This window comes from Pagrus pagrus (genome assembly GCF_965226575.1).
Source record: "Pagrus pagrus genome assembly, chromosome: 5".
Classification (NCBI taxonomy): domain Eukaryota; kingdom Metazoa; phylum Chordata; class Actinopteri; order Spariformes; family Sparidae; genus Pagrus; species Pagrus pagrus.
The window spans coordinates 28,889,328-28,906,401 of NC_140189.1; the positions used below are offsets into that span (position 1 = coordinate 28,889,328).

General features: G+C 43.8%; 1 protein-coding gene across 4 annotated transcripts in view; it reads left to right on the plus strand.

Moving 5' to 3' along the window:
• bcorl1 (BCL6 corepressor-like 1) overlaps positions 1-15,958 on the plus strand; it is a 40,600-nt gene extending 24,642 nt beyond the window's left edge. For all 4 annotated transcript variants that reach the window (XM_084353631.1, XM_084353633.1, XM_084353632.1 and 1 more), the window contains 10 exons: positions 54-2,657; positions 2,960-3,089; positions 3,418-3,891; positions 7,261-7,451; positions 7,714-7,980; positions 8,067-8,233; positions 9,287-9,432; positions 11,854-11,931; positions 12,967-13,138; positions 14,287-15,958. In XM_084353631.1, the coding sequence (XP_084209757.1) occupies positions 54-2,657; positions 2,960-3,089; positions 3,418-3,891; positions 7,261-7,451; positions 7,714-7,980; positions 8,067-8,233; positions 9,287-9,432; positions 11,854-11,931; positions 12,967-13,138; positions 14,287-14,638 (4,581 nt within the window). In that variant the 3' untranslated portion in view covers positions 14,639-15,958. The remainder of the gene's footprint in view (positions 1-53; positions 2,658-2,959; positions 3,090-3,417; positions 3,892-7,260; positions 7,452-7,713; positions 7,981-8,066; positions 8,234-9,286; positions 9,433-11,853; positions 11,932-12,966; positions 13,139-14,286) is intronic.
• The last annotated feature ends 1,116 nt before the right edge of the window (positions 15,959-17,074 follow it).

Genomic DNA, 17,074 nt, shown 5'->3' on the forward strand with positions numbered 1-17,074 from the left:
TGTTTCCTCTTATCTAATTAACACTGGCTTTATGAACTTCTCTTATTACTCAGGTGGATCCTACACTAATGAATGTAGGGGATGGAGGCACGGTGAGCAGAGAGATCAGTGCTCCAAATAAAGCGTCTGCTAGCATGGTGGGAAATCCCCCCCAGACGCTACCCCCTGAGTTTAGAGGAGATGTTACGCTCAGTCAGCAAAACAAGACCACTCCAACAACAGACTGTAAGACAGCAAAAGCCTGCCTGGACACTAGCAATTACAACCACAGCCCTGAGCTTTCTCCACCTCAACAGCCCAACAATGCACCGATGTCCGGCTCAGCCCTCAGCAGCTCAGAGAAGAGAGCAGACAAAAGGGCAGAGGCCCCTAAACACAAAGCCGATGGTGCTGGGGTCTTCCCCGCTCCTCAGTGGTCAAGTGGCGTAAAAGTCAGTCGTGAGGACTCGCTCAGCCCCTGTCACAGCAATGTGACAACCAGTAAGAAATCACACCCGCAAACGCAGTCTGTGCAAAGTGTTCCACCTGGGTTTCAGTGCTCCACCATGTTTAAACCAGTCCAGCCTGTTGCCTTCCTTCCTTCCACCAATTTTTCCTCCCCACTTTGTAAAATCACTCTTCCACCAGCATTGGGTCAGATTGCAGCGCTGAGAGAAGCCACAGCCAGTCAGTTTCAGAAGGAAATCCAGCCTCAAAGCTCAGGTGTTGGAGGGACACCTCTCATGCGGACCTATCCCTACTCGTTCTCTGTGGGCCGGACTCCAGCAGCAGAGAAAAAAGCAGGCACATCGAAACTCAAATCTAACCATTCGTCTAATAAAAATGCCAAATCTGTGGGAGAGCATAAATCTTTAGCCTCGGTGGTAGCCTCACCAGCTATTGCCCTACCATTGCAGCACCCATCATTAACTTCTGCAGCACCCACCTGCTACACGCTGTCTCCCACTGCTGCCATTTGCTGTGGCTCAGCGCTGGCCAGCCTCACTTCTCAGAGCAGACTGCTGAACCATGTGGAGAAAGGCAACAGCATAGACAAGACAAACGTGGGCTCTCTTAAAACGACGCCTCCCTCGGCATCAGAGGACCACACAGCTTGCTCAGTTGAACTGAGAGACGTACCTCTTGATTTGTCGGCTAAATCGAAACGTCCAAAATGCTTAAGTGACCCTCCAGGTACAACTATTGAGCCTCATAATAATGAATTGAACCAGAGAGATTTTGTGAACTCAAAGAGGACTCACTCTACATCTTATAGCTCAGCTGTGCAATACCCTATCCTACCCAACACCCACAGAAATGGCTCTCATCAAAAGCAAATAAACAGGCCTCAGAACCACCAGGTCCCAGAGCCCAAACCAAGCTGGGGCAAGGGAGCTCCACAAGACCCTATCAAAAACATCCCTGGAACTTATGTTGGTGTTGCGAGCCCCATACTGGCTTCTACTCTACGGGGCAAAGATGGAAAAGGGACTTTTGCAGATGAATTTCAGAGTTTTGCCAAGCAGGAGTTTATATCTATAATCGACCAAGGGGAACATCTGGCCTCAGGAGGAAAGAAGCCATCCTGTCTGATGAAGGGTAACCATCATGCTCACAGCGTCAAGCATGTTAAAAACACCAGCACAGCCATCACTAAGAATTGTCCCTCTAAAGGAGCCCTAACGACTGCCCTGTCGAGCTCTCCCAACGCTCAGATTCATCCCAAATCTGGAACTGGCAAAACAGCAGTGCCATACTCGACCACCGTTGTCAACCCAGCTTGGCAACAGCCGTCTCATCTTCCGCACCAAGCCTCGTCTGTGCAGAGAAAAATCACACATGGATCTCCAAAGACCAAAGGCACCGCAGTGACGGATGGATCCAAGTTTCAGAGTGCCCATCACAGCCCGTCCAAACCTGAGGATGATAAGTGGGAGAGAATCAAGTCTCCCCTGTCGAACCTTGCGTCCATCGTAAAGCAGCAAGCTCTCGAAACAACAGCACTGACAGACGAGGGTAATGCTCAAGCCTCGCCTGTTGCATCGAGAAAAGTTGATGCTCTGACTGGGAGCCAAGACCCCCAATCTAAGCATACGTCTAACTTTGAATACCCACCGTACTGGTCTGTGGAAAAATGGCCTGGTGTGCCATCTCAAGGGGATTCAACTCAAGCAATGAAGAGACACGAGAAGGCGAACGCCACCGAGCCTTTGGAGAATAAATCTGAGTTAAACACCAGTCAGGGAGAAGAGGTGGGACTACAAGCGAAGCAGGGCTCCTCAAAGCCCGCCGGCCAGTCTAATCTCTTCGTTAGCAATGCATCAACAAACGGGAACAGGATGGAGAGCAAACTAGCCCAGGTGTTAGAGGGGGAGATATCAAAGAAGGAAAGTGGGGCATCAGACAGTCCTCCCAGTGACAAATTGGAGGGCATGGTTGCGTCTATTCTTACAGGCCAGTGTGCAGGAGGAGGCGACAAGTTCGAAAAGAGAACAAACGGAACCAAAGAGGAGTCGCCGACCAAAGCAAAAGCTGCTGCCATCAAAAAAGAAAAGAAAACCAGCCCGAAGAAGCCCGCGAAGGAGAAGTCGCCAACGGGTCCGTCGAAGAAGGCTGCAGGAAAGAAGAAGAAAGACACAGAAAAAAAGACTCCAACCAAAGTGTCTTGTCAGAATAAGGTAAACTATGTCTGTGAATGGTTATGTCCTTTTTAATGTCTAAAATATCTTTGTTCATTTCTTATCTCCATTTGGTTGAACTTTATGGAAATGTTTAATGTAGAAATCACTTTTTTTTTTTTTTTTTTGTACAACTGAATCGGCCAAATTGAGCTCCCTTTAATATTATGTATCTATGACTGGTGATTTAACTTCCGAGGGCTTATTGTGAGTCTGCTACATGCTCTCCATCAGTATGAAAGCTTTGTGATCAATAGCATCCAATACAGCGTGCTCCCTCTGTCCCCTGTGTATTTCGGCAGAAGAGACAATGTGCACCTGTGCCGGAGCCGAGCCTATCAGCGGGAAAACTTCCTCCACAAACTAAAGAGACGACTCCAAGGGACAAGATCAGTCCCAGCAAGGTTGATCAACCAACCCGCAACAAACCAGGTACGTCTTTGTTTCTTATAAGCCTGTGTCATTCACTGGCCCTGTAAAGTTGTCACAGTGCGGGCCTTTGTCTGATATCTATCTCAAGTTTAATGATGCTTTAGTTGCGTCAGACCTGTAGCCTTTTATCGAGCTTACAGTTCGGTTACTCTGGCATCTCATAGCTTTAGCTCTGGAGATAAATAGCCTGCAGTCAGCCTCGGGTAGTTTGTGTGTTAAGCAGGCAGAAAATGTCACATGTATTGTCTGAATGGCAATTTTGGATGTCTCAGTCATTTCTATGCATAGATGCTGGTGTGAGTATAACAATCAACTGTGATTTAATCAGTTACAGATAGCGGCAGCGGTCCTCGGCGTGAAGAGACTCCGGTGTCTCCTGATAGCGCTGCTGTACCCAATAAGGAGACCGAAGCTACAGAGAGCTCCTTCCCAAGACTGAGGAGAGGACGACGGCGAGCTGATGAGGCTCGACTCGACCTCTGGGGCTTTGCAACCCCTTCCCCTCCACCCCCACCGATGCCTCCTCCCCCAGCAGCTTCTCTGCCCCCCTCTCCGAACCCCAACCAACCCACCCGCCGTCCGAGAGGGAGGCCCCGCTCAAACCCCCTGCCAGAGCGAGGGTTTCAGGGCAAGGGCAAGGCAGCCAGCGCCGATGGTGAATCGCCCGCCAATAAGAAACGCCGGCGATGTCGTAGCAAAAAGTATCAGACTGGGGAGTACATCACTGAGAAAGACAAGCTGGAAGATGGAGAGCGCCTCGAAGAATCTGACTCCCTGAGACAGGACGGTGGAGTCCCAGCAGGTACGCTGTTTCCCTCCAGAGATCAGTCAAGTTTTCAATTAACTGTTTCCAGCTCAAGTTTTAATCAAAGGTGCAGCTGATAAAAACATTTTACAAAGTTATAGTATGAAATCTTAAAATGTGACTGTTGCAGCTGCTTCAAAACAATATGTATATTAGAATTTTAGTCATATATTCTCGTATGCAACCAGAAAGAGACAGTTCGGTGCTTCGTCAACCAAAGAACACACTGAGGCACAGTTGAACAAACATCACAATAAACAACTTCTCAGATTTAAAGCCATCTTTTGTACAAACATAGATCCTAAAAGCATAATCTAATCAAGTCTTTCAGATTAACCATATTACAAGGTTTCTTCAGGTTGAACTCATTCCTCCTCTTTGTCATCTGATAGATCCATACATTTCATAAAAACAGTGAATGGTCCCAGACCTTCTCGAACATATCTTGTTTCCCTGTTCGTATATATGTAACTAATTTTAAAGGAAAAGTTGGAAGCGTTTGCCAAATCCAATATGTAACACCTGGTCTGGAAGGTTAAATTGCAGTCGATCTTTTGGCATGCAGGAGACCATATCTGTCGTCATTCATAACAGCTTATTACTATTCTTCTACAGTCCAGGGCTGAATTGAAAAGCTTGTCGAATAGCTGTTTGATTGAAAATTTTGTCAAGGGCTGCAACGATTAATTAATCAATCATTTAAACGACAGCAAATTACTCTGCAAGTATTTTCCTAATTGATAATCGTTGAGTAGTTTGCCAAACGTTACATTTCAGCTTCTCCAATATGAGGCGCTACTTTTCTCTATTTGATATTGTTATTAACTGAATACCTTCAGTCCTTTCATACCAAACCTCTTTGGTTCAGTTAAAACAAGTAAATTATACATACATTTACATGTATGTAGATACTCTTTACCATGGGTCCACCAATTATCAGCCTGGGTGATTATTGGATCCGATATTCAACATTTTTCTCATTGTCAGAATGAGTGGGGGTTTTTTTTGTTTGTTTAATCTGATAAAATAAATTCATTTAAAATGACCTATTCGTACTTTGGCTCTGCTGCAGCATGTAATCTGCAAAGTAACTAATACTTTAAGTTATCAATAATTGTAGTGGAGTACACTTTATGCCTTCAAAATGTCGTGGAGTGTAAGTATAAAGAATAAAGTACAAGTAATTCAAAATTGTTCTGAAGTAAAGTCAAGAGAAATTGAACTTTGTTACATTCCATCAGTGAAGTGGACCCTGGTTAGTGCGGTTCGTTTGGGCTGGCGTGAAAGCCGTCGGTCAAACCCCAAACAACCGGACAGAGACTGATGACAAGGTGTTCTCGGTCCTCTTACAAGCGGACTCTGTCGTGGTTCGTTTGTGGTGTGAAAGTAAGCGGACAAACCACAAGATTTTTCATAATAAATATGTGATTTTAGCGTAATTTCAAAGGCTTAATTACTAAATCCGTCAGCTGATCATTAAATCTGTTCAAGAAACAATCAATCGATTTGTATAAGTGATAAAAATCCTTTTGCAACCATGGCAACACTTTGTACCTCCTGCCGATTATTAGGTCAAAAGCTGTTAAAACTGCTGTGCTGTATCCTAGACTACTCCGTGCAGTCCATTAAAAAGTGTGTGACAGCGATCCCACAGTAATAAGCCCTGAATCATTACTGTGCTAGAGGCCTCCTGTTTGTCCCGTCTCTACATGTTAGTCATTATTCATAACATGAGGTCGATAATACTAACAAAGCTTATGATCAGTTATGTCTTCATGAGCTCTTTCTGACACTTGCAGTAAGAACACGGATATACACATCAGAAGCATAAAACCTAATGATGCAGGATGACAATCGCCAAAACTGTACAATCAAAAAGTCACCTGTCACCAAAAGTCAGCCACACTAGTGCCCGACCGATATATTGGTTGGCCGATATCGGCCTATCACAGATATATCAATGTTGGCTTATACTTTGCCCGATATGGAAACTTTCTTTTAAGAAATTATAATGCAGGAAAAGATGCTTAGGACGATTAGTACTTCTTATATTCCCAATGAAGCCTACATTTCAGTGCACTAGCATCATTTTCGACAGTAAAATATCCTCTGTTACAAATCTTTGTGTTTGAGGCATCATTGCCAAATACCTGCGTATATCGGCTGATCTATCGGTATGAACAGGAACCAGACCAAAACTAAATTGCCCGCTGTAATTTCTTTTTGTTCCCTTCTTCCTGAAAAGATATCAAGTGGGGGCCTTTGTAAACGGTGATAGACATTTAAAACTAATTTCCTGACATTTTATAGTCCAAACCATTAATCACTGAATTGTAAAAAAACTTGACAGATGAAATCATAATGAAAAGGATTGTATTGTTAGTCTTTTATAATCAAATAATTGTTTTAGTCCTTGAACAACACCAAACAATAATTGGTGACGGCGTCACAAATGTGCCTGAATTATTCAGTTTTAATTCCATTATACATTAATCCTTTTATGGCTGCTAACCAGACAAAGTGACAAAACATTTGGCTACGCTGGCTGTGATTGTCAGTATTTTCTGACAAAAAAAATCTGATGAATGAACCTGTACTGACTGTAGTAACTAGGCTTTTGAGAATGGTTGAACATGATAAAACACATGTACAAACACTTAATTTTAACTTATTTTGTTTTTACCCTACATATTTTACCTAAATATAATGTTTTTGAGCTTTAGTGTCTGCGATGCCTGAGTGTGTTCATACAATTATGTTTAGGAGGATAAATGAGTCAGGATTGACCATAGCGAAGCTTAGCTGGGGGCCTCTGTAGTTAGAATATATTTAATAGACATGGGCAAGTACATTTATGAGGATGTTCATCTTCATAAAAGGTACAATCTGAAAGCATTGATAGAATATTAAGAGACAGATTTTAAATTATTCAACAACTACAGTATATACGGTATACGATGAGTGACAAATACAAACTATTGAGATAAATTCAACATCTGACTTTTCCTTATTTTCCTGAGGTGCCAGCTGGTACGGTGCTAATGTGGATAAGACGTATCATAAGATTTATAGTGTATGTGGAGAATTTACAGAAGCCCCTGAGTACATGGTTGCAAAGAGCAGAGCAGAGTGCCTCAGACAGCAGTTACCCTGTTCCAGCAGATAAGATGGCTAAGCCAAGGGCCATTGGTTCAGGAAGTACCATGCTGTCTGATGTCGGCACAATACGGCATCTATAATGTTCCGTGCTCCATGATGCCTGTAGTGGCCTCAGTACATCATAGATAAAATGGGAGATGTTGAAATATTAGTATTGTTTGTGGTTTTCCTTCACAGCATCGCTTACAATCCATTTTGTCATTACAGATCCACAGGCCGATCAGTGTCCGAGTCCCACTGCCTCCAGTCCTGAGCCGCCTCCTCGGAGGTCCTCGTTCACTCGCTCGGGGTCGGTCCGCTACCAGGAGAGCGAGGAGGTCTCACCAGAGTGCAACGACAAGCCGTCAGGGAAGAGGAAGTTCAAAAGCAAACACTTAAGTGACAACGACGATCAGAAGGTAAGTCACCTGCTGATGCTGCTTGTGGAGTTACAGTACATTTCAAACCACATCCAGTCGATGAGGCACAATGCACCATGAATATATTAGCTTGCAGTGCCCCCCTGTGGCTAGATAAATGCCTTGTTTGTCACCTTTATGACGGCAGCTGGTGTTATACTGCACAGGTCCTTGATCAGAGGAACCTAGTCCTTTAACTTGGCAGTGCATTACAAGAGATTCAATTTCACACAGCGCTCTAATCAATAAAACTGTATTTTAGATTAAGACCAAACGCAGCAGCCTGGGCAAGCGCGGTGCCTCAGTTGCTCTGGATGATGACGGTGCTGATGCAAAAAGAACAGCCAGCCCTCCACCGACTCCAAAAAGTTTGCCGTCATCACCATCCAATAAGAAAGGCTCATCTGGAAGAGGCAGCGGGTCAGAGTCTCCATCCAAAAGGCCCGTTCCTCCAGAGGTCCGGCGGCTGATTGTTAATAAGAATGCCGGGGAGACGTTGCTGCAACGTGCCGCACGTTTGGGCTATCAGGTAAAAATCCACCTGTTTACACGTGTCTTTCTGGTAACACGAGTTAAGTCCTGTAATCCTCTGAACCGAGTCGTCTGTCTCTGCAGGATGTAGTGCAGTACTGTCTCGAGAAGGACATCAGGGAGGTCAATCGGCGGGATAATGCCGGTTACACTGCTCTCCATGAGGCGTCCTCTCGAGGCTGGACTCAGATTGTCCAGATGCTGCTGAAACACGGGGCCGATGTCAACTGTAGCGCCCAGGATGGGACACGGTGAGACTTCAGGATGCACGATTTAGTTGACTTTATAAGATTTTAATTATTTTTCTTCAAAGTACCATCATGGGTGTAACATATTTGAAGTGTGACATATCTGAAGGTTATTTCTTGACTTTTGCAACAGGCATGGGTAACAGAATAATCTCATTCTCCGCTAACTGGCATCTGCCTTCCATCAGATCTGGTGCATATTGAACCAATCACACCGTTTATTTAATATGGGGCGTGTTTGATAGGATGACTGAGGGGTGTAGCGGTCCAGATTGGAAAAGTCAAGTGTGCGGCGCCTCATGCACAGAGACTGTGTCCTCGCCGCATCCGACCCGTGGCCCTTTGCTGCATGTCATTCCCTCTCCCTCTCGGCCAAAAAATAATGATTAAAAAAAGAAAAGTCAAATGTCACACGATTTGCTTCTCTGAGGGCTGTCTGTCTTTTCACCCCTTGATTTATTCAATAGCGTCCAGTCTGCAGGTTCATCCAGTCTCACGAAACTCAGACCGAGCTGTCAAGCTAGGCAATGCTGATCAAATATGAATCAAGATTTTGTTACTGCGTAGAAGTTTCTCACCTTAAATGTCTCAGAAACACATTTTAGTGTACCGTTCAGCTGTAATACAAGATCACTGGTGACCAGGCCGCCTTTTTTTCCTGCTGGGTTCTTGAATTTCAGTTTGGTCCTTGGAAATCAAAAATAAATTGAGAGGGACCAGACTAATACGCATTTATGAACTGGTCTTCAGAAGCCAGGCTAAGTATGATCATCAAAAATCCAAATAGCGTGCTGATCGTTTTGTTGTTTATTATTTATTTATGATTTACTCCCCTAAAAGTAGACACCTTCAGCAGGTGCTGTGAGATGTCTTGGTGAAATGTGTTCTTCTTAAAGTGATACTGAGCCAGCGTCTTCTCGTCGAACATTTACATAAATTGTAATAAATCAGAGGAAAGTATTTGAAAGTTGTTACATGTTTGCAAGCAGATTCGGATATGATCTGAAGTCGTACCATCCCTGAAAGACATTTGTGTTTTATTCATTCTTTCTTCAGGCCCCTTCATGATGCGGTAGCGAGTGATAACCTTCCAATCGTCTGGTTGCTCCTGAACCACGGTGCAGACCCGACCCTGGCCACCTACTCTGGACACACACCGGTTAAACTGGCTCACAGCCCGAGCATGAAGACCTTCCTCACAGGTGAGGTCATCCTTTATATCAGCCTCCTCTTCCACCAGTCGAACTCGTTTCAGATTAACAGAAGCATTCCCAGAGTGTTGAAGTGATGTTTTACGCCAGGGTCACTTCTCATACCATCAACAAACACCTCAGACACAATAAACAACACAGCACAGAAGCTCTAATTAAGCTAATTGAAACGAAAATAAATAATACAACTTCTATTTTCCAACTTTACCGTCACTGAGTGATTTGTCAACACATTAATACACTGTGTCCACTTTCACTACTTTACATTTGGCACAGTGAGCAATTAGCAGCACAGGTGGCACGAAGCATATATAGGAAATAAACTGCAAAATCTTTTATCCACATTAACTGTTTGAGCCACTTGCTTTCAGACGTGTGACTCAGATTGGTTTACTGTCTTAAGTCTTAATGCCATCTAAAATTGAAAATGTTGTCCGAGAGGTTTAGCTTTCGACTTGACTTACGTTTCGACACAGTTGGGACCCTTCAAGTCGTTTTCTATACGATAAGAGCAGCACAGTGACACCTAATTAACTACAATATTACAGGGTTGACAGAGCATTTATCATAAGTTGTAAATAATATATACTCTTAGAAACCACAAGAAAACTCCAAGGCACTCTGTCAAACTTTTGAAATGCCTTTATTGTCACGGCATTTCAAACTCTTATGCGTTTTTTAATATTTTTTTTACTCCCTGACTCAGGCTTGATGCCGAAATGCGCCAGTTTGCATGTTTTTTAGCTCTTACATGATCGTGCCACAACAATAAAGGCATTTTAATCGTTTAAAGAGAGTGCCTTGGAGTTTTTCCTGTGATTTGTAAGTCTACATGTATCCCACTCCAAAGAGCACCTCCAACAAACTGTTTGAGTCAAGGAAGCACTCCTACCCCTACATGTGTAGTAACTAGACTCTTGTTGGAAAGCTCTTAAGCTCGCAAAATGCAGGAAAAACTCGCACTGAGCTGAAATGAAACGTGCACATGAATTAGGTAACTAACATTTACACAATATTTTGCTTTTTCAAACAGTGTAACGGGGTCTTTTTGGAGGGTGTGGGGTGCTGCCCCGAGGCAATGGTAGTGGAGACGGTGAACAAGACTTGAATACGGTCAGGAGATCACTGCGGTGCAAAAACAGCTCATGGCTGTTGAAATAAAGCTTTCATTGAATTAAAAACAAGTGTTTTGTGTTGCAAAAGCTTCTCATGACTTCTCAGGTATTGATCATTAAGAAGGCCTGTGATTGATGGTGTCGCTTCCAGTGAAACTACATTCATGACTCTCTTGCGTGTCATCGGCTGTGTTCAGACAGCAGGCAACTCTGATTTGTTTCTCAAATCGGATCTGAAAGACGGAGTGTCGACACTACTTATCTGAAAAGATCACTTTCAAATATATAATATGGACTCTGCGTCTTTCGGATCTGATTATTGTGCCCAGACATCACCAGCCTCTGCATAGGTAGCTATGGTAAAGATGGGGGCGTCAGGAACTTCCACGCCGTCGTGTCGCAGAGCAGACACTTTATTTCGGCGTGACTATCCATGGACTGATGCTCTCTGCGTTGTTCTGCTCTTAGTTGCGCTGACAATCGTCGTTGTGCGTCAGCTGTGAGTGACACAAAAGACGCTTTGAAATCCGATAGGAGCATTCAGAGCGCCGGGACTGAGACGCATTTATAGAAATCTGATTTGATCGCATTTCAAATCAACTCCAAATGTGGTTTGGATCAGATTTAGCTGGATACAATCTGGATATGCCAAACAAACAGATTTGGGTTTGCTGTCTAATCATAGCCACAGTGGACCAGAGGGAAAACCTCCAGCCAGCCTTTTTACAGACACCGTGTGTTTTTAGCTCTGTAGTTTATTTTCATGTCACTGTCGATGGAGTTCACCAGTTTTAAGGATCCTTCTCCAAAACCTCAGCCAGTTTGTGGAGAGTGAGGAAACATCCGCCAGCTGCTAACACGACGCTGCTACTGGTGTTTCTTTCACTGTTAACTCGGCTGCTCTATCAGTATTTACTGGAGTGTGTTTGTCTCACATGTTGCATCTCAGGTAAATAAAGAGATGAGGGCTCAGTAGCTAATATAGTCACACACACACACACACACACACACACACACACACACAGCCTCGATGCCCAGTTCTCTTTTTTGCATTGGCAGCCACAGACAGCTGAAAAACAGATTGTTTGACAAAGACAAACTGCTGCTTCAGTTAATTTTCTGATTCTGAGGGCTGATTTTTTTGTCGTCTGTTATTTTGTTCAGATAACTGCAAGAGTCATAATACGTTTCGTTTCGTCCTAAAAGGGGAAAATCATAGATGTGAAGTCCTGTCTTAACACAGTCATGACATGCAAACTACATCAAAATTAACACAAGACACTTTTTTTTTCCACAGAGTATTTCGTAGACCTGGAAGGACGGAAGGAACAGGATCCTAGTTTACACTGGGATTTCTACAGCAGCTCCCTGTTTGGTAAGAATCTGTCTGCCTATCGGTCTCGTTCATTAATCACCGAATCTTTTATGCCGGTTTGTAAACATTGTGGTGGTGGAAATGTGCCTGAAAGCTCGTTCCTCCTCCGGCTGTGAGGAAGACGAGTCAAGGCTTGTTGGAGCAGTGACCAGGTTGCCGCAGGGAAATTATTCTAGTTTTTGAAGGCTGGGTTCAGGCTCGGCCGTCGAGACGTGGAGGGATGTTCGCCTCGTGTACCAGCGTCAGTGTTGTGTTGTAAACAGCCACAGGGAGCCAGTTACCCAGTGGAGGGAGAACAGGATTAGAGTTGCATGGAAGAGCTAAAGAGAAAGTGGACTGCTGCTTTGTGGAGACAAAAAAATGACTCCAGAAACACAGAGAACTAATATCTGTATTATTCTGTGACATTTTTTATTTGTATTATAGATAGATAGGTAGATAAAGATACACCTGGATAATTAAACTAATCAAAATGTAATGTTTCGGTAATAAAAGAGGAACAGGTATATACTTTCATAATAACTAAAGCATTAATTAAAGTAATTTAGTACTAAATTAACGAGCCTGATTTGTTTTGTTTGACTTTGTTTTGTCTGTTAATGTTGCAGATATTTCTGTAAAATATGTATGATTTATTTGATCTCTCTCCTTTATGTTATCTGTGGTGAGTGACTAAAGTTTTCGAGGATCATTTATCTCTCTTACTGACACAAACGTAAAGAAGAAGTATCTGTTTCGTTATGTGAAAGTTTTCACATTAGTCGATGCACTGAATTACACTCCATGCCATCCACCGGTAATTAATCCTTCAGAGTATGTGGCCGTGTGTCTCTGCGTAGGCTGTAATTAACGTCAAGCTGTGACTGACATCATAAAGTTTGTGTCCCTTTAACTGATCACAGCGTCACTAGCAGTCAGTCACGCTCCGGCTGGTGTGAATAAACCGTCCACAAGAGGGCGTCCAACCCCCGTCTATCAGAGCAGCTCGGTCTGTCCGCCGGGCGTCTCCTCACCTCAGTGAACTTCTCTCCACAGAGACCGACCAGGAGCCGTGCTGGGACTTCTTGCTGTCTGAGGAGAATCAGGAGCTGGAGGAGAACACAGCGGGGAAGACGGAGCCGGAGTCGGACAAAGACTGCCTTCTGTTCGAGTTCTCCTCCGAGCCTCTCTTACCCTGCTATCACGTTCAGGTGTCGCTAACCCAGGGGTGAGTTCACAACGATCAATATTGTTGGAGAGCATTATTGGAAAGTGGCGGATTTCTCTGGCGATGCTGCACTGTCCTCTCATTTGGTATAAACAATGTGTGGACGTTCTGAATCATGATTTTGATTTTTAGAGAATACGTCGACCTGGTGACGAACTGTGAGTGACTCACAGCCTGTGTTGTCTCAGGTTGCAGTTTTTATTTTGCTTTCAGTATTTATGGAGTCAAATAAGTGATGATGATAAATATGGATATTATAGATAGACGCTCATATTAAAATAGAAACAGACCTTCCACTGTTTTAGTGATTTATGTTGGTAGGTATTTACATTGGAGACAGAGGTAGATACATAGTGGCAATAGTCTGCAAAGAAGTTTGCTTGGTTTGACCTGTTTTGATTTTAATATTGTGTGAAAGCTCCAATCATTCTGGTGCGTTGCTGCCTGTGACTTCAAACACGCACCTGGTGTGACCCAGATTTAAAGGGGTACTCCACTGATTCAGTGTGGTGCTTTTGTAAAGTTGGACTTTTGAGTTCAAGGCGGAGATATCATGATGATGATCAAGCTCAAAAAATGCTGGATTGTACGATTCCCCATAATGGTTCTGTCTGAGTTTTTAAAGGTCTTAATGGGTTATAAATTGTGAAAATCTGTGATGGCTGCTTTGTGTCAATCTTCAGAGTTTAGACCCGACAACCTCACCTTTCACAAATCACCTGGGAGAATGAAGATTGACTGGTGAGCCAGTCAGGCTGGCACCGATCCCATCTGCTCGCATGTCTCCATTAAGGACTAAATGAACGAATAATCTCGTGTTTTTTCCTGTGTTGTTGCTGTAGTTGTGAGGAAAACAGGAAATGACCTGGTTGTCGTTGCAGCGGTGGCACCAACAGTAATAACACTTGGGCCAAAATCACAAATAACAATGCCTCAGCAGGCTTTACACTGTACTGTGCAGTGCCCTCTGTCCTGTGACCCTCCATTCGAGAAAGAAAAGCTCAGGAAGAGCCTCAGAAGATTTCTAACCTCAGATAACATCACATATTCCTGATCTGCTGTGTATGAGATTTGCGTCTTCAGTGAGTGATGTCTCTTATCCATTACTCTGACCTCTGACTAACATCAGACATCTTCCTCTCTTGCAGCTTTTGCAACTGGTTCCTCCTGACAGACGTCCTGAAGCGTCTCAAGATGTCGGCGCGGATCTTCCGGGCTCGTTACCCGCACCTGGAGGTGGTGAGCTTGTCGCCGGCGGAGCTCTGGAAGCAGGTGTCGGTGAGCCAGGTGAGCTCCGCTTTGGTGTCGACGTACAGAGGCAAAAACAAGGAGGAGGAAAACAAGGAGGAGGAGGAGGAGGGACTTGTGGACCTGGTGCGATGTGTACCAGAGCTCCAGAGACTACTGGGCTCCTCCATTCACATCCTACAAGAGGACGAGGAGGAGGAAGAGGAGGAGGGGGAGACGCCGAGGAACACAGGGAAGCCTCGCAGCCGATAGCCTCCCTCCCACGGCACTCCTTTACCCAGCTCAAAGGAAAACCTCTCCGTCCAGTGTAACGAGGGTCGCGAGCGACAGTAAAGACTTGACACTCCACCTATAACCTTTGACCTCAGACAGAAGGTGATTAAGTGATCACAAGGACCTGCACACGGGAGCGGTCGGCGCTGGAAAGCAGCTTTCAGGTTCCTATCTATAGGTATATTTGAATAAATGAGAACTATTGAACAAACCTTTTTTTATTGATTCTGTATGTACATGGTAGTGTATATGTATATCTTGCCATCAGGGTTAACACATTTGATTCTATAAATGTATTCTTGTGGCAAAGGATGGATTACGTTAGGACTTTTTTTGTTTGTTCCTGAGGGAAATTTTTCGGCGGGAGATAATCCAAGGCTTTTATCTTGGTGAACTCTAGCGTACAGCTAAGACGCTTAAGTCAGGGAGGCCACTGGCCCAGATGGTTTCTGTCACAACCTGGGAGACCCGGAGACCTGCAGAGGAGAGACCGCGGCACATATTATTCAAACATAATCACCCGCTCACATCAGAGCTTCATTTCATTCCCACTTCCTCTAGAGATCACCACCAGACGGACCTAATAGATGTTTATTTCTCCTCCACAGTTCAACAGTATGAAATCATTTCGTTCTGGACCTTGAGATTGAGAGTTTGTTTACAGAGCTGGACAGATAATAGTGTCTCCACTCCTCCTGAACTGATACAGAATCCTGTGGATCTCGCTCAGAGGAAAACTCGTTTCCATCTCTGGAGTCCAGAGGCCGCTCCTGAGACGCCCTCCTACTGCAGCCACGACTGTCCCCCACCCCGACGTCCCGATATGGTGTTTCCAGACCCCAGAGTGCTTTGTGTTGCAGTGTTTTATTTACACTGTTTGTTGTGCTTAATTTAATAGTCATTAATATATTTGACCTCTTGTGTATCTGACAAGCCTATCTATGAAAAAAAAAAAATGCTTTGTATGGTTGGTGCTTCATTTTGAAATGTACTTATTAGGATCCCTTTATTCTGAGATTTTCCTCCCTCGTTCAACAACAGTATTTCAACAAAGCTAAAGTACAGTTTTATTGTACTGGTGCTAAGACAGATTTTTGTGTTGACAATCAATTTTGGTTTGAAGTCACAAACTAATAAAAGATATTTAAGATGAAGAGACTTAAGGTGTAAAGAAAAGTATAGTTTAGTTAACGGAGAGCGGGATACAGCGAGACTGAAAGACTGAGCAGCGTGTGAAGAGCCTTTTATTTGATTCTTTTATAAGAAATCAACAAGAATAAAGCATGATTGTGAATCATAGTTTATCTCTTTGTTTTGTCAATTGGATTATCATGAAAGAATTGATTATTATATTGAATTGGATGTTCAGGGCAGAATCCTCCCCGAGGTGTCTCAAATTATCTCGTTCGACTCCGACAGTTTTTTTAAATCAAAGATAATTTCGCCCGCAGAGAACATCTACTTTAATCTGTGCTCTACCTGATTCACCACTACGATGAATAAATACAGTAATTGGATGTCTGCCTAGAGTATTGATCTGGTGTACATGCTACACGATCACAACGACACAGGTTCGACTCCTGGAGGGTCACCTGTCTGTCTCCACTGTCAGGATGTTGAATAAAGGTGAAAATGTCAGCAGTTAACATTTCTGTTAACATCTTTTTTTACATGTTTATTACCTGACTCATATCAGGAGGTGGAGGGGATGGTTGTGGAGTGACCACAGGCTCAGACTGAGTTTCAATATTTGAATATTGGATATTTTAAAGGAGGCCTCGGTACGATTTCCAGCCGTGACTGTCAACAAAAACTCGATATTTTTGACAGGAAGTAGGGACGTATTTGTGGCGACCAAACAGGTATTTTAGGCCAAAACAAGGCCTGTGCTCCAAATCACACACTTGTTCTTTTCATTTATAGTACGTACTGCAGCTGACCTTACAAAGTACATACTGTTGCCTGCAGTACGCATACACTTGGGACACACTACTTCGTAATGACAGTGCGCCTTGAGCCTCTTGCTCCTTTATCCGTCGCAGCCTTGGCACAAAATTTTGGAGCACAAAAAACGTAGAACGACTTAAATGTGCTTTCATCTGTGGGTTTGTGGTGTCTCATCTGTCAGTAAGCCGTCATGCGCTTGTGCTTTCTCTGCTTTGTTTATATTTGGCACGCCGTGATGTATGTGACGTGTCTTCCACTGCGCAGAGGATTGTGGGTCAGACTTGTCAGAAAAGCATGTGCTCTGCAAAATGCGACCGGATGTAGAAGGACATCCTGGTATTTTTGACATACTGCAATTCACATTCTTCGTAAATATAATGGCTCAGTTGTGTTTAAAGTAGCATCCACAAACTGATGTGCTGACACTATCGGTTAGCGTCCGACTGATCCTCCTTATATTTGATTTGG